The sequence below is a fragment of the Vanessa atalanta genome, chromosome 2 (assembly GCF_905147765.1).
Source record: "Vanessa atalanta chromosome 2, ilVanAtal1.2, whole genome shotgun sequence".
Classification (NCBI taxonomy): domain Eukaryota; kingdom Metazoa; phylum Arthropoda; class Insecta; order Lepidoptera; family Nymphalidae; genus Vanessa; species Vanessa atalanta.
In genome coordinates, this window is record NC_061872.1 from 4,729,070 (window position 1) to 4,750,225 (window position 21,156).

General features: G+C 30.4%; 4 protein-coding genes across 6 annotated transcripts; 2 read left to right on the forward strand and 2 right to left on the reverse strand.

Annotated features, from left to right (window-relative positions):
• Positions 1 to 129: 129 nt before the first annotated feature.
• Positions 130 to 2,026, reverse strand: LOC125075465 (serine/threonine-protein phosphatase 2A activator-like). Its single transcript, XM_047687183.1, has 2 exons — positions 1,857 to 2,026; positions 130 to 1,363 (listed from the first exon to the last, which is right to left on the reverse strand). The coding sequence occupies exon 2, from the start codon at positions 1,361 to 1,363 to the stop codon at positions 380 to 382; it is 984 nt and encodes a 327-aa protein (XP_047543139.1). The 5' UTR covers positions 1,857 to 2,026; the 3' UTR covers positions 130 to 379.
• Positions 1,597 to 3,648, forward strand: LOC125075480 (beta carbonic anhydrase 1). Its single transcript, XM_047687198.1, has 5 exons — positions 1,597 to 1,838; positions 2,211 to 2,295; positions 2,401 to 2,588; positions 2,691 to 2,879; positions 2,966 to 3,648. Exons 1-5 carry the CDS (start codon positions 1,746 to 1,748, stop codon positions 3,173 to 3,175), a joined length of 765 nt encoding a protein of 254 aa, XP_047543154.1. The 5' UTR covers positions 1,597 to 1,745; the 3' UTR covers positions 3,176 to 3,648.
• Positions 3,649 to 4,100: 452 nt separating this feature from the next.
• On the forward strand, positions 4,101 to 6,100 carry LOC125070750 (HIG1 domain family member 1A, mitochondrial-like). Its single transcript, XM_047680708.1, has 3 exons — positions 4,101 to 4,257; positions 4,460 to 4,567; positions 5,086 to 6,100. Exons 2-3 carry the CDS (start codon positions 4,477 to 4,479, stop codon positions 5,274 to 5,276), a joined length of 282 nt encoding a protein of 93 aa, XP_047536664.1. The 5' UTR covers positions 4,101 to 4,257; positions 4,460 to 4,476; the 3' UTR covers positions 5,277 to 6,100.
• A 755-nt stretch (positions 6,101 to 6,855) lies between these two features.
• On the reverse strand, positions 6,856 to 20,212 carry LOC125073658 (serine-rich adhesin for platelets-like). 3 transcript variants are annotated; one of them, XM_047684584.1, is made up of 11 exons: positions 20,036 to 20,212; positions 19,735 to 19,945; positions 19,483 to 19,606; positions 18,770 to 19,311; positions 17,969 to 18,312; positions 17,777 to 17,887; positions 15,827 to 16,445; positions 15,717 to 15,744; positions 11,776 to 11,906; positions 11,329 to 11,362; positions 6,856 to 10,945 (listed from the first exon to the last, which is right to left on the reverse strand). In XM_047684584.1, exons 1-11 carry the CDS (start codon positions 20,102 to 20,104, stop codon positions 6,979 to 6,981), a joined length of 6,180 nt encoding a protein of 2,059 aa, XP_047540540.1. In that variant the 5' UTR covers positions 20,105 to 20,212; the 3' UTR covers positions 6,856 to 6,978. The 3 variants fall into 3 exon arrangements, with proteins under 3 accessions (XP_047540540.1, XP_047540557.1, XP_047540549.1); XM_047684601.1 differs by lacking the exons at positions 18,770 to 19,311; positions 19,483 to 19,606; positions 19,735 to 19,945; positions 20,036 to 20,212 and adding an exon at positions 18,521 to 18,747 and having other exon boundaries at positions 17,969 to 18,306; XM_047684593.1 differs by lacking the exons at positions 18,770 to 19,311; positions 19,483 to 19,606; positions 19,735 to 19,945; positions 20,036 to 20,212 and adding an exon at positions 18,521 to 18,747.
• Positions 20,213 to 21,156: the final 944 nt, after the last annotated feature.

Sequence of the window (21,156 nt, forward strand, 5' to 3'; positions counted from 1 at the left end):
GTGTCAATTTAAAATTTAAGAAAAAATAAAACATAATAAGTAATCACATACACATTATATTTATTTTAAATACAATTTTAATTATATATAAAGTATAGTAAAGCAAGCATTGTAAGACAACCAAAAACTATATTTGATGAATCAATCACAGCTCACTAATCTAAGGAATAAATTTATGTTTGAATATTTATAATTTAATATCACATTTTTTAATTCAATAAAACCAATACTTCATGTATTAAGATACTCATATTGGAAATAAATAATATTAATACTTAATACTCCATTACTGGCTTCTTTATGACAAAGAGATGAGAAATATATAATTAAGTCTTAAATATTGAATCTAGACTACAAATAAAGTAAGAGGCATATTTTTTTATTGCTGGATTGGAAATCTACGTATTGGAAGAAGTGAACCAAACATAACATGCTGTATAACTGGGAACTTGGCGAGAATTTCTTTTTTGTACATTTTGATCAAACCCTGATTGATTTTAGTCCAGGATCCAACTGCACTTATACTCCATAGCTGGTTAGAGTGCTCTGCAAAAGGTCCTTTTTTAACCTCTTTTATATATTTAATACAAGAGAGAAACATGTATTCATCTGCATATTTGTCAATAATATCATCTTCCAGAAACTTCACAGGCGGATAAATTCTCGGCTGGTTTATTAATTGTGAGCTTCCCCATATAAAAGGAACAAATTGATAATCATCCAAGCTCCACACACCATGACTGCCAGCTGGCTCCATCCTATATGTCTGTTGTAACCTTCTTGCAATCTGCAGGTATTTATTAAATATAAAAAATACAGTAGCCACTTTATCTTCAGAATCAAAGAACCCAATTTTGTATAAGCAACAGAGGAACATTACAAAGGACATTTCATGTCCCGTTCCATAGTCAATTCTGGTTGCATTACCAAAGCTTTCTTCTAAATACACTTTTATCTCTGGTATGGCTAAATGCAGTTGAGGTTCCAGAACCTCCTGGAGTAATTGAGTAGAACTTATTTTCACCTTAGCCAGCCAATCTCTGAATGCAGTGTTACCAAATCGTTGTGGCTGTTCAACTGGTGGAAACTCATCTATGAGTTCATCAATTTTATCTAATAAATTAATAAATTTTGAGACATTATTTGAAATTTTACAGTCAACTGACAATGGTTTTCCTTTGATTGCTTCATTCAGAGTGGCAATAAAACCTGTGTATTCCATATAAGCTTCGGACTTTTCCCAAATAGCCATATCTGTTATTGTTTTGACTGCCTTCTCTGGTTCTAAAAAGCGGTGATTAATAGGAAGTGTGGGACCTAGTTTCTCCATTTTACCATCACCAATCACACTCTCTGTATTCATCTGTGAATAATTAATATCGTAACAGTTTTAAAACATTTGATTAATTTTAAATTAATTTTTAATAAATCTCTTATTTAAAATGTTACTACATATATTAGTTAATCAAAAATATAAGCAATTCAAAAATGTTTAGTTCTAATTTATATTCATTTGATAAACATAGAACAAGATTGTAATCGAGAGATAAACAATTTAGACCGTTTATCTCCCTCCGCTTAATAATTACGCGTTCTACATTATTTCTATACCTCAACGATTCAACGGCGACCGCGATAAGCTTAGCTAATGAAGGTCAGAAACGTCAAAACTAAACTGGACACATGCTCGAACTTCCTATTTCCCGACGTAATTATAGCCAAGTAAGGCTAACTTTATTTAAAAAATGGATAGAATTTTAAGAGGAATTATGAGATATCGTGTCTTAGACAGAGCAAGCATGGTTAAACAATTTGAACAAGTTCGGGACAATCCTGTGGTATGTAGACAAACTAACCTTTATTATTTTATATTAAACTTGTAGATATATCATATAGAAATCGGTCAGAATCAATTTGGAAAGCGTGAGCCTTCTATAATTTGAGAATGTATTAATTTAAAAGTACATAGGTACCTAAAAATACAATTGTGAAATCATTCACTGTGACATAAACTTGACAAGTAAGTGTCATAATATTGAAAATGAAATACAAAGTACGGTTCAATTAACGATAAAATGTACCTATCAATTATTACAACACATCAAAAATAAAATGTAAAACAAAACTACTTAAAAAAATACTTAGCTTTTATTTAAGTACTGTGAACTGTTTTCCTATGTTTTTATTAATACTGTTTTTGCTTTTTTAAGCCAAAAGCTATATTTTATAGTTGTATGGACAGTAGAATGATTCCCACAAGATTTACGGAAACATCTGTTGGTGATATGTTCGTTGGTTTGTATATTTAATTAATAAACAAATTGCATATAGCATCCCTGCGTATTTATTATAAATACTTAATTCATGTGATAATTTTTGTAATCATTTTATTTCTTGCAGTGAGGAATGCCGGAAATCTCATACCACATTCTCAAGCTTTTGTTGATGAGATGACAAGTTGTGAACCAGCAGGTTTAGAGCTTAGTTGTGTTTTAAATGATGTTAAGCATGTAATTGTTTGCGGCCACAGTGACTGTAAGGCGATGAATCTTCTTTACAAATTAAAAAGTGACGAAGAATCGAGTCTAGTGAGTATTTTAATATGTAGTGATACAAATGATTTTATTAATTAAAAATATGTTACACTAAGTACAATTATGATTTCGTATATCATAAGGCTATTTTCACAGGAACAAAGAAGAATCTCACCACTTAAATCTTGGCTTTGTACTCATGGAAAGTCAAGTTTAGATAAATTCTTAGATGTTAAAGGAAATTTTGATAAACCTATATTGTTTTCTGCTGAGACTCCGCAGAGAAAGTTTGTAGCTTATATCGATCCTGAAAATAATTTTTGTATCGAAGACAAATTGTCACAGGTGCAATTTTTATATATATATATTTTTATATTTTTTAAGCTATTTTTTATGATATTTAACAAAATAACGCGATGTTTAAATTTTAGGTCAACACTTTACAGCAATTACAAAACATCGCATCATATGGAATGTTAAAAAAACGCTTAGAAAGACATGATTTACATATTCATGCCTTATGGTTTGATATTTACACTGGAGATATATATTACTTTAGCCGAAGAGCTAAACGATTTCTTATAATAGATGAATCAAGCTACGAAATTATTTTAGCTGAAATCCGAAGATATTACTCATAACAATTATAACACTAGGATTTTAAGTGCATTTATTGCTTAAGTAATAATATCACCAGCAGCGGATGGGACCAAGATATTTTTTGAAATTGATATATTTTTCTACTAAATTATTTATATTTTATCGTGATACCAAATTAAACATTTAAATTTGGATGTTTAATTTATAAAAAATATCGACTTAGTGTACTACTGTTTTAGGAATTAGTAATAATCTAACATAAGTGTTTCTTTTTTACTTTTTTATGCTTTTTACAAGTTTTTAACATTTTAGGGTTATTAATTTATTAAGAAACGGGTTTTTTAAAGTAAATAATCATAAATAATGCAATTTAAATTTTGCACACATACTATGAAATTGTATCTCTAGACATATTGCCTACATAACATACAAGCGAAATCTATAATATGTATGTCTAAAAAATCGAGACATTGTTTTTATAAGAGAGGACACACAATACAATACTCTCTGATGTAATTTAAATAATTAAATTTTTATTTACAAAGTAACTAAATGATTAAATTTAATTACCACTTATAATCGTTGTTTTTTTTTCTAAATATATAATTATGTAGCACAAGTTATAACAATACGCATCATCATCGATTAGGCAGAATTTGGCTATAATATTTTCACATATTAAGTGACTCTTATACCATTACCAGCATAGGCGGATATTATTGTAAACGTACCACACTCTTGTAAAAATTTATCTAAAGTATCTTCAGGATAAAATTACATCTTTAGTGTGCTTACAATATTAAATGCAAGACAAAATGTTTGAGAGGCGTTCTACAAAGTGCTAAGAAAAGAATCAAGTAATATTATTGATATTAAATGAAAAGTGATCAAAAATGTTGTTATGTACAACCCTAAACAAAATATTGACATTTGACCGTCAAGTGTCAGAAGACAAAATTGAAGAAGTTTAATGTCAAAGTCAGTAGAATACTAGAATATAATGGTGTGTGAACTGTGAAGTGTGGACAAGGTTATACAAAATTGTGATGCAATGTTAGGGAAATTTTTAAAAATTATATAATAAAGTACCTTGGAAGCTATTTATAATAATTTGGTTTAAGAGGTAACAGATTTTTTTTTAATTTATCATGAATAGTATTCAAACATTTTTTTATTTCGTTGAACTTAGATAATTTAAATATTAGATCATGTCATATAGATGATTTTCATAATAATTTTTCTTTAAGTTATGTAATGTCTTTTAACCAAATAATTATCATTTTATCATCCATTACTCAATATTTAATCATTTTAATTATTTCTAGTGATTTCAAACCTCACAATGAATCCAGAAAAAGTTTTTGACTATAGTGATGAATCTCAAGCCGAGCGTTTTGCTAGAAAATCAAAGGATTCGCCCTTTATGATAATAGGTAAAATAACTAATTCATAAACATATACCATGTCAATTTTCTCATTTCCTTGAAAAGAACCTTACTGACAATGAATGTAAAAGTAGCTTTCCTTGGTTTTTAGGCTTTGTACAAGCCAATCTAGATAGGCACCACATATTCTGCTGCAAAAAAGCAATCCTTAATCATGTTGTGGTTTGAAGGGCAAGAGTTGTGAGTGTTGTGGTAAGAGTAGGCACAAAGAACAAAACATCTTAGTTATTTTTTTCAAAGTACATTGACCATATGATATTGAAGGGATGATTAATATTTCTTAATGCCAATATCCATGAGTAGTGGTGACCACTTCCCACCAGGTTGCCTATTTACCATACTTTCTATCTAATGTGACTAAAATAACTAGTGTATTTAAAAAACACACTGTGTGGATACAAATACCCAGGATTAATTATTTTTATATAAAATACATTTATTTTAGTTTGTGTTTAACAAAATTAGATTGGAGTATATAAAATTAATGTGGTAATATTATTTTTCAGGTATCATAGGGTTGATAGGTGTATGTAGCTATGGAGCCTACCAATTCAAACACCGAGGTAAAATGAGCACAAGTGTATTTCTAATGCAGCTCAGAGTTGCAGCCCAGGGAACTGTTGTAGCCGCACTTACAGTTGGCATTGGATATTCAATGGCCCAAAGATATTTACTTAAGGATGAAAAAAAGCAATAACTTTTTAGCAAAATTCTCACATAGCAAATGTAGTTGCTTTCATTGGTGAATGTTCCAGTATTTTTGTAGGGAATTTTAAAAATCTCTATTTAATCTCAATTCTTTATGTCAGACACAAAATGTTATTTGGCTATTGTTTAACTTATGTTTAAGTTAATTTATTAAGTAGGAACTAATTTTGTTTTGTGATGTTAGTATGTAAACAGTGATCATTATTGAATGTATATAATCCATGTAATAAAAAAAATATATATTTTCTTAAATGGTTTGTTAAGCTACTGTAACTAAGTAAGAAAATATTTATTAAATGTTTTCCATCTATATTTAATTTTATTGAGGTATATCAAATATCCATATGTATATGGGAATTGAAAAAAACTTTATTTCTTTGATGTAAAGCCCAAAAACTTGCAACTTAGTTACATTCAGAATGGATCAAGCGGAATAATATTAATAATTAGATAATCTCACATCTTTTGTCTTTCAGTATCAAATGAAACAAAAATAATAATATAGCAGACATAACAATAAAAAACAATAGAAATTTTTGAGTTTAATTTATAAATATTGATTAATTTATAATTATTAATCATATACCAAGTTTGAGCTAACCACTGTTGTAAATTACACCATCTTAATAACACAATTACTTCATTGTGCTATTGGATTAATATGACATGCAAAACAAAACAAAAGAATTCATTTTCTCCAAGTTTTCAGCAGCTAAAGAGTAAAATTCTGTTTTTATTTAAGTTTGATTTTCTAAATTGTATTCCGGTAAGTTTCGATGTATTTAATGCAAAGTAAAATTTGATGACATCAAAGCTTTGGTTTTATTTGACTGCTAATTCTTTTCATGTGGGTAAAAATTAGGTTTTCATTGACATCTGACAAATGTATAAAGCGCCACGGTTAAAAACATTAAAATAAAAACTCACTCAATTAAATAGTCGTAAATGATTAAGTTCATTTTAAGAGTAAGATTTTAAAGCGACTAACGTGATGGCTGGCGAGCGAATTTTCTATATAATTAGCAAAATCGCAGGGGCGCGACTTAAGTACTAATGTTTTTTCAAGTTTTTTTTTGCAGTGCAGACCTGAATCGATTAATGCCATTGTTTGTTGACTACAGAAAAGTGGTCAGTTAGTAAAGTAGCCTTTGCTAGGTTAAATTAGGTGTATAAGGTGTGTAAGTTGTGCCGTGTCCTAAATAAACATTTCTTTCTTTCTATATAATCTATGTTAGATAAGCAATCGGTAGAAGCGCAAATGACTTAGTAGAGCTTATTTTTATTTTTCACAACTACATCCCGTGATGATGGAGGGCCTTGTATAGTAGCCTCATTAATTCTCTTTGTTTTATTCATCAGCTTCATAAGCCGACATGTGCAAATAATATAATATCGCTTTTAATTTTAAGTGTCGTAACGCAAAAATGCAGGGACATATGTAGATCTTTAATTGACTTAATAGCTTCGTATTCATAGTTTAAACGTGTTTATATTGGTAAAGCGTAAATTATAGCGTATAAGCGTTTATTCTCTTTTTAATATTATTTATCAGAAAAAAAATTAGTAAATATAGTATATATTTTATTATTAATACATTAAAAAAATCACAACAATTTTAAGTAACATGCCATTAAAAGATTTATATAAAAATTCATAGTTGCACAAAAAAATAAATAACTGCAATATCACAATCAGTCACTTTTACTAAAATCTGATAATTCTTTCCTCGTTTTTAAACTGTAATTAGGAATAGTTAAATCATCCTTGTCGGATGTGGAATGATTACGCATGGAGGTCGAGGTCACCTTAACAGATGACAAGTCATCAGCATTACTGAATAATCCATTAGAAGTACTGGTACTCGAAGTAGAATTGTATGTCGTAGATTTAAATATCTGTACTGGAGTTGAAGTACGTGCTCTTGCATTACTAACAACAGTCGATTGAGCGTCATCTTCTTGTATTTCAATATTAGTTCGCTTCATATCTTCAGGCATATTGGTCTCATACAATGAAACAAATTCTTCATCTGCTTCTTTTCTAGTGAACTTGTTGCTAAAAGTTATTTTTTTAGCTAATTCATTTGTTAGAAATTCTTTTACGGTCATCGAATTTGTTAACGAAGTTTGTTGTATGGCATTTTTATAGTTATCTTTTACGTTTCTCCCTGGCGACTGAATCTTTTTTCTTTCATGATCTTTTGAGATATCCAGCAAAGACGAGGTGGAGTCAGTTGTTAAAGTAGGCATAACTTGGCTAAAGCTTTTTATTTTAAATTGGGCCATACTTGAACTAGAAGTATTGGACGAAGAAGACAAAGCTAATCGCTCCTTTGTCTTTTTTAAAGTAGAGGAAGCCCAGCCCATTCCCAGCTTCTGAAATGCATTCTCTAAATCAGGATTAGATGATATACTTAATGTTTCGGATGTATCTGCTATATTTTCCTTATTTTTTATTAACATCCCGGTTTTCTTCTTATCCTTCCTCGTTTTAGACAATGCCAATATAGATAATGTTGATTCAGATGACAAAGTCGTAGAATTACCGTTGGAACCAGTGTCGAACTTAAACGGTTCACTAATAATATTTCTTTTCAACAATTCGGCTATTACGTCGGGTAAACTACCATCAGAATGAAGGGAACTTAACTCTTCATTAACAGGATCATTGTTTATAACATCTTCAATATTTGACCCCTCTTCTAGTCCAATATTACATTGCTTGGCATATTCTTGGAGACTAATAAAAGGTTTTAACATAATATCATTAAAACGATTTATATCCATTGTTTGTATTTTAGAATCGTCGGAAGAGTCTGTAGAAACTTTAGCCTGATTCTTAGACGCAGTTAAATTGCTTTGTAACAAGTCTGGATCAATCCGCGCTTCTTTTATATTAGCGGAAGTATTAGTCACATTGATTTTATTTTGATTGTCAGTCTCATCAGATATTTGATTTGATTTGTCAGGCTCCTCAAATTTTGTGTCAGGTCGAGAAGATTGGTTTTTAAGTTTAAAACTCATAGGAGAATCTACTTCGATGACAGTGGATAGCTCGTGAGGAGTAATGCATATTTCTTGACCATTTTTAAGATTAATACGCGATAATGCTGGGGGCGGTCTACCTCTAATTTTTACGCCCTCGCCTTCTGTAGTTGTATTTTTTGCGTGAATTATTTTATCATTTGAATGAATATATTCATTTGAAGGGATAATAAAACTTACTGGTTTAGGAATGTCATTTAAGAAGGGTGTGTATTCTGCAGATTCTTTTGTACATAACTTTTTTTCATCTAAATTTAATGGAATTGTTAGCGACGAAAAAGACGATTCAGTCTCTTTATTTTGATTTATAACATGTTTATAAGGAATAGGTGTTTCTGCGTGTTCATTTTTGTCGGATTTTTGTTCAGATTCTGATGCTGAATCGGACGTGGATATTTGACTATAAACTAATGATTTATTTCTTCTTACTTCTTCTAAAACTTTTGCTAGGTTTGATAATCGTTTAGTACATTTTTCAGTTAAATCTGCAATTTTTTCCATATTCTGTAGTTTATTCTCTGCAACTTTCATAAAATTTGTTTCAACATCAATACTTCTGTTTGTTTGTGTTGATAAATTTATCAGGGATTGTGGTTCTGTTAGGTGTTTTAATACAACACTAGGATTTTCGGAGTCTGATGAAATATATGATGGTTTTAGTTGCTGTGTTCTTAAGTTTAATTGTCTACTTGTTTTGTTTTGTTGTTGGTTAGAATTTGTATTTTTCGAGTCATAGTTGTTTATATGATTATTTTTATTTATTTGTGCAGTCCAATTTTTGGCAACTGATTTGAACTGATTAAAAGTTTTCTTATCATGTGGGTCACCCATATCAGAACTGGTACTATTTTTATAATCTGAGTTCCTAAATGATCTGGGTGTAGGAGAACTTTTACATCGTGGTTTAGACTTTTTAGTATCTACACATACTACTTTTAATTCTTCCCTTGTAGATGAAGACGTCGACGTAATAATTTTTGAATCGTTTATGGGACGCCGAAACTCAGTTTTCTTTTTGTTTAGTAGCTGCCGCGATATATTTAATGATTTTACTTTATGTACTGATTTTTTCTTTACAATTTTTGATTGCTTAGGATTTTTTTCCGTTTGACTTTCAGTACTTTTCACATTAGTAGATTTAATACATTTTTTACACTGATCGAGATTTTCTTTAAGAATCTGCTGCTTAAGAACATTTTTTATCTGTTCAAGTGATATTTTATTGTCTAAAGTTTCTGTGGAGCCGTGTTTTTTATCCTTGTTGCTCGGTTCATTTATAATTGAACTACCTGGTGTTGACGCGACACTGCAATCTTGATTCATTATTTCAACTGCTTTTAAACCCTCTCTATTTAGAGCTAATAGTTTTTTGACATATGTTTTAACTACAGGATTTATTTTATTCTCTTCCTTTTCTTTAATATTGACAGTTGGCTTTTGAGACCTAGTCGATTCTACCTTTTTATTTGTATTAAAATTTTCCATTGTTGAGTTAGTATTTTCACTTTTTGTTCTTTTTCTATGAGACTTACATAACTTCAATTCACTGTTGCATTTACATTTATGGCATTTACAATTTCTTTTTTTTGTTTTTTTCAACGCACTTGCTAACTTAGTACCGTCGTTACTTCGTGCAGTATTAGGTGGAGTATTATTTGTATTTTTTTTCTTTAAATTTAAAACGCATGCTGTATTTTTTTCAACACTAACACAACGTTTGCACCTACATTCTTCATATACATTACAATCTTCGCCTATTATTTCATACTGTGGATCGGATTGATTAACGGTATTTTCAGATTCAAACATATCTTCATGGGTCATAGTGTAATCTTGTTTTAAAAATTTTGGTAATACTAATTCAGGCGGACTCATATAGGCGGTAGACGTAGATGAACTCATGTGCATAAACACTGGTCGTTGTATGGATGAGTTAAATGAAGTTTGTGTATATGTAGAGGTGGCTGGCCTTGATATAGGATCAGTTTTAGGTACATGGATTGGAATAGCATAAGTATCTTCGAAAGAAGTGTGTACTGCTTTTTCACACGTGTTACTAATTTGTGATTTAGTTACTGTTTCTGTAGCTGCTGTTGTACTTTCTTCTTTGCTTAATGACTGATTATCGACATTTTGTATCGTAGCTTCAACTACATTTTTTGATTCAGTATTTTTCTTCACATTAGAAGATAATGCAGATCCTGTACTTTCTTCGTTGTTATTTGATAACTGATCTAAATTACCCCCATCTTCTGTAACTTGTTTTTTTTCAAGTGTTGATAATGCATTAAATACTTCAGACAAAGTATCAGGGAGAGCAACATTTTTATTTTCCTGATTGTTTACCTTTTCGCCGTCTTTCTTTCTCAATTGGATAACGACTTCATAGTTATCATCTTTTATAAAGCCAGAAGCACCAATGTAAAATTTACCAGCTTCATTTCCCCCATCATCTATTAGTTTAATTAATCCACTGTCCTGATTAACATTATTAGCTTTATCATTAGGTGCAGTCTTAAAAGAGGCTGATGACGTAGCTGCAGACGACGGTATTAACAAACTGTTCTCTTTGCTCTTCTTCCCGCAATAGCAATCGACATTTGTCTTTGTTGTTCTGAAAGAGTCACATGATATAAAATAATTATTTAAAGTACACTTAAGAATAATAAATATTTATAGATTACTTGATTTAGATTATTTATATATAATAACTTAGTTTTTATTTATTACACTCTTTACAATTTAATATAATTTACACATCTATAGTTATATTATAAATGCGAAAAGAAATCTGACTACTTTTTCACGGTAAAACCATTGAACCGAATTTGATGAAGTTTGGTATTAAGTAACTTTGAATCCCGAGGAAGGCCTTCTTTTTAAGCATAATACCTGACGGCAAACCCTTAAAACGCGAGCAAAGTCGCGGGTAAAAAATAACTCTATTTTTTAATACACCAAACTTCCAATTTATATATAATTTTCGAACGAACTAACCTCAACGCGGTATCTCCACCTTCGTTTTGAAATTCTGTAAATAAAAAAAATATATATTCATCTATTCCCTTAGATGTTACACGAAAATTATACTTTTTAATCTTGTAGACTGATATTGATACTATTAAAACTAATATGTAAAATTTATTTACATAATTATGTTTCAATGGTGTTCAAATTAAATTGTCAATAATAATATAATAATAATAGTAGCATACTGCAACCACTACTGTTATGATGTTAGGAAATAAATTGTTGAAACTTGAACCATCGATATTGAAGGCTAAACTCGAGACAAAAAAGTAAGTTTATGAATTTGGCAAGACAAATTAAATTCCCTTTAGATCTAAGTCAATTTTGTTAATAACCTCTCTTTAACTGTCTCAATTAGTAATGTAACATACATATATATTTTTTAATATATCTCAATGTAATATTTTCTAATACCTCTATCATTTGTCTTTGAAATTGTTTTTCCACAACAATGAGACCGATCGAGTTTGTCACTTTGGCTATTTTGATTTCCACATACATTAGCTTCACGTTCTTTTGAGAAGTACATTGAAGTAATGTTATCCCTGAAATAATAATTTTATATAAACAAAACTTAACAAAAAAAAAAAAACTATAAAATACCTCCCAGATTTAAGGATTTGGACTTTTAGAAATAATAACTTAGCTACTGAACTGTTTATGTATCTAAATTTTATTTTAAATTTCTATTAACTAAGTAAGTTAAGCAAATAAGTAAGTTTTTTTTTACATTGGTTATTATTTTAAATCAATTTTGTGGGAATTTTAAAGAGCGACTTTTAGTACGAATTCGGTCTTGTTCGAATACGAATTTCCACCAGCGTCCTTTCTGATCATTTTATTTCAGCTTTGAAATAAATTCCTAGTTTTTATACATTTTCGGAAAGCTAAGTAAACGTTTTTTTTTGTTTTTCAGGCATATTTGAAGGAAAAAAATAAAAAAAAATATTGAAATAACATCGTTTTCCGTCTCGCATTTTTAAATTTGGACCGATAATTATTGTTTAAATATTGAAAAATATCCAATGTTTAATCTTTTTTTTATAAACCAGAAGAAAAAAAAAATTTTAATCGATACTTTTTTTTTAAATGTATTTTAGAAGTTGCAATTTTGACTTATTTTGAAAAAATCTAAAAAACGTGATAACTCAAAAATGGTTCACTTTTGCATTATGTATATGGGGATTAAAATTATCGCCAATAGTCACCCCTATCTAGACACGCGGTAGCGTGTCAGCCAAGTTCTAGTATAGCAGAACTGGCGTGCAGCACCGTGTGTAATATTACACGAACCATTTGGAGCCACTTTTGACCTCCTCATAACTCAAAAACTATTTGACATAAATGTGTCAAATTTGGCTCATATATTGAGACTCGCGAGATACATATGTGTTCCAAATTTCATAAACGCATCTCAAATGGTTATTTAGATATTAACGTCTAAAAATCGTCATTTTTATCACTGACTGACCTATAGATCAAAACTATATCCTACTTCCAGGTGACCTAGAAAGTTCAAATTTGGCATGCAGTTAGATAATTAGGCCAATATAAAGGAAAAAATCTGAAACTGGTAATTTTTTATCATTTTATTATAATTTTTCATTTATTGGGTCTCTTAGGAACATTTAATATATACTTAGTTCCTATAATCCTATAATAACTGTAATAAAAAAAATGATGTAAGAACCAGCAATCAAAACTTATGACAGCCCGTCTTAATGTGGATTTTAAGGTCTTCACGTGAATATATAACAAGTTGAATATCACCCTTAAGTTTTTTAAATCCAAATATTTCCGTTTTAGTACTTATGAGTATAGCCGACTTTCGTATTTATTACGTTATTAACTGGCATTTAGCGCACATCAATGGTGCAAAATCATTATACTTAAAAAAATAATAATAATAGGCATTTCGGTACACGGCGCGCGATGCGACGCCGGAGCAGCGGGAAAGGAGCGTTGCGATTAAACCTTAACGCGGACGTGTCTGAGCGAGTGGCAACCGCGCTCATAAGAATTATTTCAATGCCTTCCGATGGAAGCTGCCTAGTCTATTCGACTGCATATTTTTTGTTTGAGTATACTAGTATACAACAATAAAATAGGTTTCGTGTGACTGTAGTAGACTATGTATATCGTAACTGGAATGATTTAAGTTTGTACTCTAGCGCTACAAACGGGGATCCTTATTGCTTGGAAGAACAGTATCGAGCAAGCATGCTGATGTCAGCAAAGGACTGGTGTATGGGTCCAATGGAAAAATAGAGAAGGTACATTGGGGACGTCGACAACAGCAATAGCGTCGGTAAAATAACGATTCAATTTAAACATAATTTAATTTGCAAACTAGAAGTCAAAACCATGTTACAGATATTAAGTAATGTACATATATGTTCAAAGGAAACAATTATCTATTTGCTTAGCATATTCTACTACTATACACAAATTACAAGGCCTTCGCATTGACGGTGCTCTTTTCGACATAGGCTCCTCTATATTAAGTAAAGAGCAGGCTTACGTTGGCCTCTCCAGAGTTAAAACCTTAGATGGAGTACATCTTATCAATTTAGGTCCAAGTCAAATTAAAACACAAGAGAACTCTATTGTAGAGTACAACCGTCTGCGCACGTATTACCACCCCTACTTGGCCAAATTAAGTATAAACAGAAAACGCGTAAAAAAAATCCGGACACTGAATGGGCAATTCACTCGAACATTTCAGAGGTACCTACAAGAAAAATAAGAACGTATAAAAAAAAAGACAATTTTACCCCGTAAACGTAGGAAAATAGAATAGCTTAACAAAAACCATTTGGTATTAATTTTGTTATTAATAAGTACCTACTAATAATTTATATACAAAAAGTAGTGATATCCCATCAAAAACATAAATGTAAAAATGAGAGCCAAGTTAAATATTATGATATATACCTTGGTTGTTGACTTCAACGACAAAAGAAGTGAGATCTAAATTTGTGCCAAGTTAAATAGTCCTTTCTGAAATTTATTTATAACTACATAAATATCATTTCTTCTTATAACTTGGGATAATATATTGTTGCCTAAGGTCTGACTTGGCTAGTTCTTATATGCTTATAAACACAACTTGTAGTGTTTAGAATAACAAATTATAATTCAGAACATCTAATAGAATGGAGGACAGCTCAGTATTGCTTAGTTAGTATTAACGTACATTAAGAGCTGCGATGGTCCAGTCACTAGAAAACATGAATCTTAACCAGATATTGCGAGTTTATATCTAGACAAGTACCATTGAATATTTGCATGCTTAATTTGTGTTTATAATTCATTTGTAAAGGCTTAGAACTTACGAAGGCTATAATATAATTCGTATATGGGAACTAGCCAAGTCAGACCTTAGGCAACAATATATTATCCCAAGTTATAAGAAGAAATGATATTTATGTAGTTATAAATAAATTTCAGAAAGGACTATTTAACTTGGCACAAATTTAGATCTCACTTCTTTTGTCGTTGAAGTCAACAACCAAGGTATATATCATAATATTTAACTTGGCTCTCATTTTTACATTTATGTTTTTGATGGGATCACTTCCTAACGGGAATACGTCAAATTACCAATAACCCTGTATATATCACGTGATTTAATCTATCTCGCGAGATTATGAACTGCCGAAATATTGTGATCGGTGATTTAGCTCAAAATAAAACGTCATCAATTTCGATAGTTTATAATATTTCGGTCGGTAAGAGTTTTTATAATTATTTTTTAAAACTTTAGTTAGTTGCGGTAAGGTTTATAATCTACCGATAAAAAATGCCTTAAATTGTTAGCAGTATGTTACGGTTCACAATCTTTTGACAGTTAGCAATCTTGAGAGAGAAATTATAATCTAACGGTATTTAAAATTTTATTGATACAACAAAAATATGAAAAAAGAAAAATTTAAGTCAAATAAATTACCACCAACATTTACGCTCAGACGTCCCCCACACATCAACATTATTTGTGCAATAGAAGTAGTCGTGTGCAAGTCTAGAGTAGAAAGGAATTATTTGGGGTATGATGGAAAATATTTGATACTGTGTTAAATATTTATTAATATTATATCATTAAGTATATAATTAAAATGCCAAAGTGTGTAAATTATATTACACTTATGGCTGCCCCATCAGCCTATTGTCTAGCACATAAGGCTGTAGATGTCGAGGTTCTGTGTTCATGGTTTGGGCCAGTAAGTTTTAGGGCTGTTTGTCGGTAAATTCTTACATTTGCACTTCTCTTTTGAGAGTGGCAGCCGTAGCCCAAATTCAGTTTAGAATACATTATCATATGTATCATAGACTAATAAATAAATTATATTACTCACCCTTCACTATTGACACCTTTGTAGACACCTAGAAAACAATTGAAATTGAGATTCATTGATACAGTACAATTTTATATAAACATTTAATTTTTTTAATTAACTTAACCCACCTTCTTTGACTTGCTCAAAAGAAACATCTTTATGTATGTTATGAATATTTTTTTCTAAATTGACCGATTTCTGTTTTTCCGAACAGCTTTCAGGGGGATTTGAATTTCTTCTATTATTAATTAAACCTTCAGACTTTTTAATTTTGCTTCTTTTATTTCTTGAATCCAAAATTTTGTATATTATGATTCTATCTGCATCTCTTAGTTTTGAATCGAGATGAGATACATTTTTGTCTCTTTCAAGACTTAAATTATCGACGGAGCTGGTTTCAGAAGCTACAGAGTTTTCACTATCATCTGATCCATTACTATTTTGCTGAACGATAACAGTTTCGACGATTTTCTTCCCATGTTTATCATTGCTGTTATCTTTTGTTGGTGGAGTGTGTTTGTGCCTCGACCTGTACTCGTGGTAGCTGTTAGGTTCACTAAATTTAACTGTATTGCCCGATTTATTCTTCATCGTGGTTGGGATTGTATGAATAGCAAAATTGCCATCACTCTCAGGTACCGGCATCCAGGAATATTCAAAATCTCTTCTTTGTTTTTCATCAGTGGTCACTGGCGATTTTGACTTACTTCTACTTCTTTCTAATACTGTTGACTTTCTCTTGTTATGCTTAAAAAAGATTAATAGAAATAATCTATACTAATATTAAAATTGTGAAAGTAACACTGTGTATCTATCCATCTGTTGCTGTTTCACGTCATAAACGGAATTGATGAAATTTTGTATGAAGCATACTTGATCTCCAAAGAAGGATATAAGCTACTTTTTATGTTTAACATTTGAGCAACCCTTAAAACGTGAGCGAAGACGCGGGCGATAACTATCATAGAATATATTGGTTCCTAATAAATTGCATTCCCCTTAATTATAATATGTAATAACATTATTTGGGTCTGATAAAAACTATTCAGTGAACTACATAGCATTAATAATATTTACCGAAATATTAATGACAAGGTTTTACTTGAATTTATGTCGTAAAACAAACCTGCAAGGTTAAAATAAAGACTTGCTATCAATCTATATTTTACTGTATCTCTTAAATTTACATTTTTCGCAAACCATGGACTTGTTTTATCATTAAAGGTTCATTGAATACCTTACATCAGGGCATATTTTACACATATCAGCAAATATTCAGAGTGACACTCGATTATATTAGAGCTACATAAAGGCTCATATTTACATACGCTCTAGATCGATTGAGTTCATTTAGGTTTCACAGATATCTTACTTAGAAGTTATATTAATACTCAGCATCACTTAGTTTACACTCACAAGAATAATACCAATGCCCCAAATTAATTAAGGATAAGTAAATCCTTAATTAATTTGGGTATAAGTATTCCTATTTACCCCACCTTTCAAGCTTATCATTTGTTGGAGTGGAAACGACAATAGCCCAACGGGTCGGGGTCGATCCTTCGCCTAACATATTTTCAAAAGCAACAGTGGCGATCATTAGACAGGAAAGGTAAACTAATAACATTTAGTTTCCGACTTAGCAAAGTAAATACGTCCTTCCTGGGGCACAGTATTAGTTCTTATAATAATATTCCGCAGTTATTTTTAGCTTGGCCTAATAAAAATATAAAGCTCAAGTCAAAAAAACATTGATAAAAAATGCATATTGATTAATTTCAATACAAGATTATAGTAAAGATAAAAAAGCATGGACTTGGTATTTATTGATTTATAGGTAGAATATTTAAAAATGTACTTTACTGACATACTCTGTAATTAAAAGGGTGGAAAAGAGTAACTACTGACTTTCTCACTGGTTCTTTTGGTAGAATCTACTTTCCACTGCTTATTTTTGGTAAAATCTACTTTCCGAACCGGTGGTAGCTTTAATTTAACACTGTAAAATGATTATACTAAAGTGCTTTTATTATTACCTACTTGAATAAAGAATATTTTATTTTGATTTTGCTATTTACCTTGCAATTCTTTTGACATTCCTTTTCAATTTTTTTGAACTCTAGCTGTAATTTCCTTTGATTCTTGTCCTTTTGTAATTGTTGCCTCTGATCATCCATATATGTCGTCTTCTGCAACAAAAAAAAATCAAGAATTACACTTTTAATCAGAATAATATGAATGCAAGTGTTGTTTTTACAATTAATACATACTATAGGTTTTAAGCCATTGTCTTTTGGAAGCGAGTTTAAAAAAGCTAAAGTATCTCTGTATTCTTTGTCAACATTCTGTTTAGTAGTGGCAACTTTATTCCTCATATCCTGTTGTCTTTTGTTATGTTGTTCTTTTTCCATATTACTTGCACTAGCAGTTTCTTGAAGAGCTTGGGCATATGCATCCTCGTCAGTTTTCATGTCATGAGAAACAAATTCTTCTTTGCCATATGGTACATCCATTATATCTCTTGTATTGTGATTATAGACAGATATAGATTTCTTTCTAGTTATTGCTATCTCAGGATCAGTTGATCTAAAAGACTTCTCTTTGTTACCTGAAACTTTTACTACTTTATTAGTATTCATTCTCATTCAACCTATTCAAAAATATATTTGAGTATGCATTCTACGGAATATATACATACTACTGTTGCTAGATACTTCAAATATTATAATAAACAATCTACTATTAAACTACTCTAAGTGAATATATGACTATGATTTGATATTTTTTTTATATAAAAAAATCATTCTTAGAGTAATTTTCACCTGTCTCTGTTCCACGAGAAAGGTTATTACTTCTAGAGGACAGTTTAGGCACTTGTTTCGTATGTAAATGCTTTTGTTTTGATAATGAAGAAGCATGCATATTTTTTGGAAACATTGAAAGGTATTTATTAGGATAAGGATTAGGTTTAAAGTGGTGATTACAATAACCAATGTTTTCTTCAGCTTGCCAGGAAGGGACTGGAATAACTTGCCCATCTAACACTTGACAAATACTATCAAATACACTACCATCTGCTCTCGATGCTCTAGTGCGTAGGATTGTCTGTTTAATGCTTTGCAAATCATCAGTTGGTTTTTTGAATGGTTCAAATTCCCTCAATCGCAAATTTCTATTTTGCAAATAATCAGATACAAGATTCAGAGTAGTCTTTAAAGGAACTGTTTCTTCGGGCACGCTAGATAAACCTCCACGTAGACTAGACGGCATCTCATCACTCAATGCAAACAAATTGGGTCTTTTATTTTTGTCCGATTTATCTGTTTGTACAATTGTGTCTAGAACAGTTTCATCTTTGGGTAATGATAATGCTGGTATATTGGGTTCCCATTCATTTGGCAACTCTTCGGATTCCCATTGTGTTGCCATATCTGCTTTTGATACATCTAGATTATCTTTTTTAGAATTTACATTTCCATCAAATACTTTGTCATTTATCTCATTTAAACAACTTGCGGATTTACTTTGTAGATTGTCAGTTCTCTTCGTCTGTTTAGTTATATTCTTTGCAACACTAGAAGATTTCTCTCGACTTATTTCATTTGCCGCCTCTCTGAAATTATGGCAATTATGTTTTTATAAAATTTTGTTATTATGTGTATATAAAATTTTTTTACTCATTTTACTATATAATGCTTGGTTTGCTAAACTTTTTTTATATTTTTAAGTTAAAAAAGTATATGTTTTTTAATCTTCTACTTTATGACAAAGTATTCATACCAACCTTGCTTTTAACTTCCTATCTAAGAGCTTTTTTTGTTCATCTAGTTTTTCTTGTTTTCTTTTTCTGACTTCTGCAGTGGCTTCTTTTCCACGTAACTTAGAAGGGTCTGTCTTCTCTATTAAATCTATAAGACAATAATTAAAAGATAAAATTATTTTATATTTATTATAATGATTACAGTTAAAACTCCTTTTTGTTTAGAATAATTTACATAATAACATTGATGTAGATTATACTTAAATAAGTCTTTACCTGGTTGACAAACTTCTAGTGCTTTTTTGTGACTAGCTCCGACATTCTGCAAGCCCTTTGAGTACAGTAATTCTAAACGTTTCACTAATTTCTCTTGACATTCAAAATATTCTTTCTCCTTTTTAGAGTCAATATCTGTTATGTGCCGCGACTTTTCTACTTTAGCGCGTTGTCTAATTCTCTTTGCAATATCTTTTGATTGTTCCCTAACCTAAAAACAAAGTAAATTAATATAAAAACAAAAAGTGGCAACGAAACAGACAAGTTTTGTAAAAAACGTTGACGATATAAAACCTCTAACCTGTTGAAGTCTCAATTTCCGTCTTCGCAAGAATTCATTTGTTTGCAAGACGTCAATTTCGGAAGTCATAGCAACAGCTGCTCATTTGAACAAAATTTAGGCGAAATATTTGACTACTAACGGTTTTAAATAATTGCTAACAATATTAATCAGATCGTTGACTTGTACTCAAGTGAACTGTCATGTTGTAAAATTTTAAACACAACAAAACTCAAACGTACTCTAATGTCAGATGTATGTCAAAATTGACACTACCTTTTTTAAAAAATTACATTTTGTCTGGATTTTATGACACCATGGTAGTACACCCATAAGTAAAGAGAAAAATGTTGTTTGAAGACATAATATTTGAATATTTCATCAACCTTTAATTTGAATCATTAAATTTTTGTTTTAAAAAAGTTAAATACTAAAGCACTAATATATTAATTCAGAACATTATAATTCATAGCTAAACATAGTAAAAATGCTCTCCTTTTGTAAGTATAACAATCCCAATCGTTGGTACCCAATCAGTTATTAACAAATGACAATTTAATCCCAAAAATTTTTTACAATAATGTATATATATTTTTCAAATAGCTCTACTGTGAGCATTGTGCACTATAAACATTTCTTGATTAATATATCTTTATTTAAAATACGATTCTGCTTCACTTTAATTTTACTTCCAATCTTCATTGGAAGTAAAATTTCGACATTTAAAACGTAAATGTCTTTTTGAATGTCAAATGTTTGAATATTTCGCGTATCCATAATTAATATCACAGATTTAAGCTCTCGGCCAATTATATCGAGTAAATTCGAAATCAAATGTTCGATATTTATCTTTATTCCACTTGTGGTTGGAAAAACTGAATTAACCAAATCCAAATCCAATCCAAACCAATTTAGTCGATTTTGGATTTTTGTAATGCATTTAACTACTTTGATCATAACTTCCTATTAAAGTAATTCACTTGGTGGTAGCGCTTTGTGCAAGCTCGTCTGGATAGCTAACAGTGATAGTGATAGTCACTCATCGTATGTTCTAGCGCCAAATAGCAATACTTAGTGTTGTTTTGATTCCTTTTAAAGAGCGAGTGACCCAAAGTAAGTACTGTTACAAGGGACATAACATC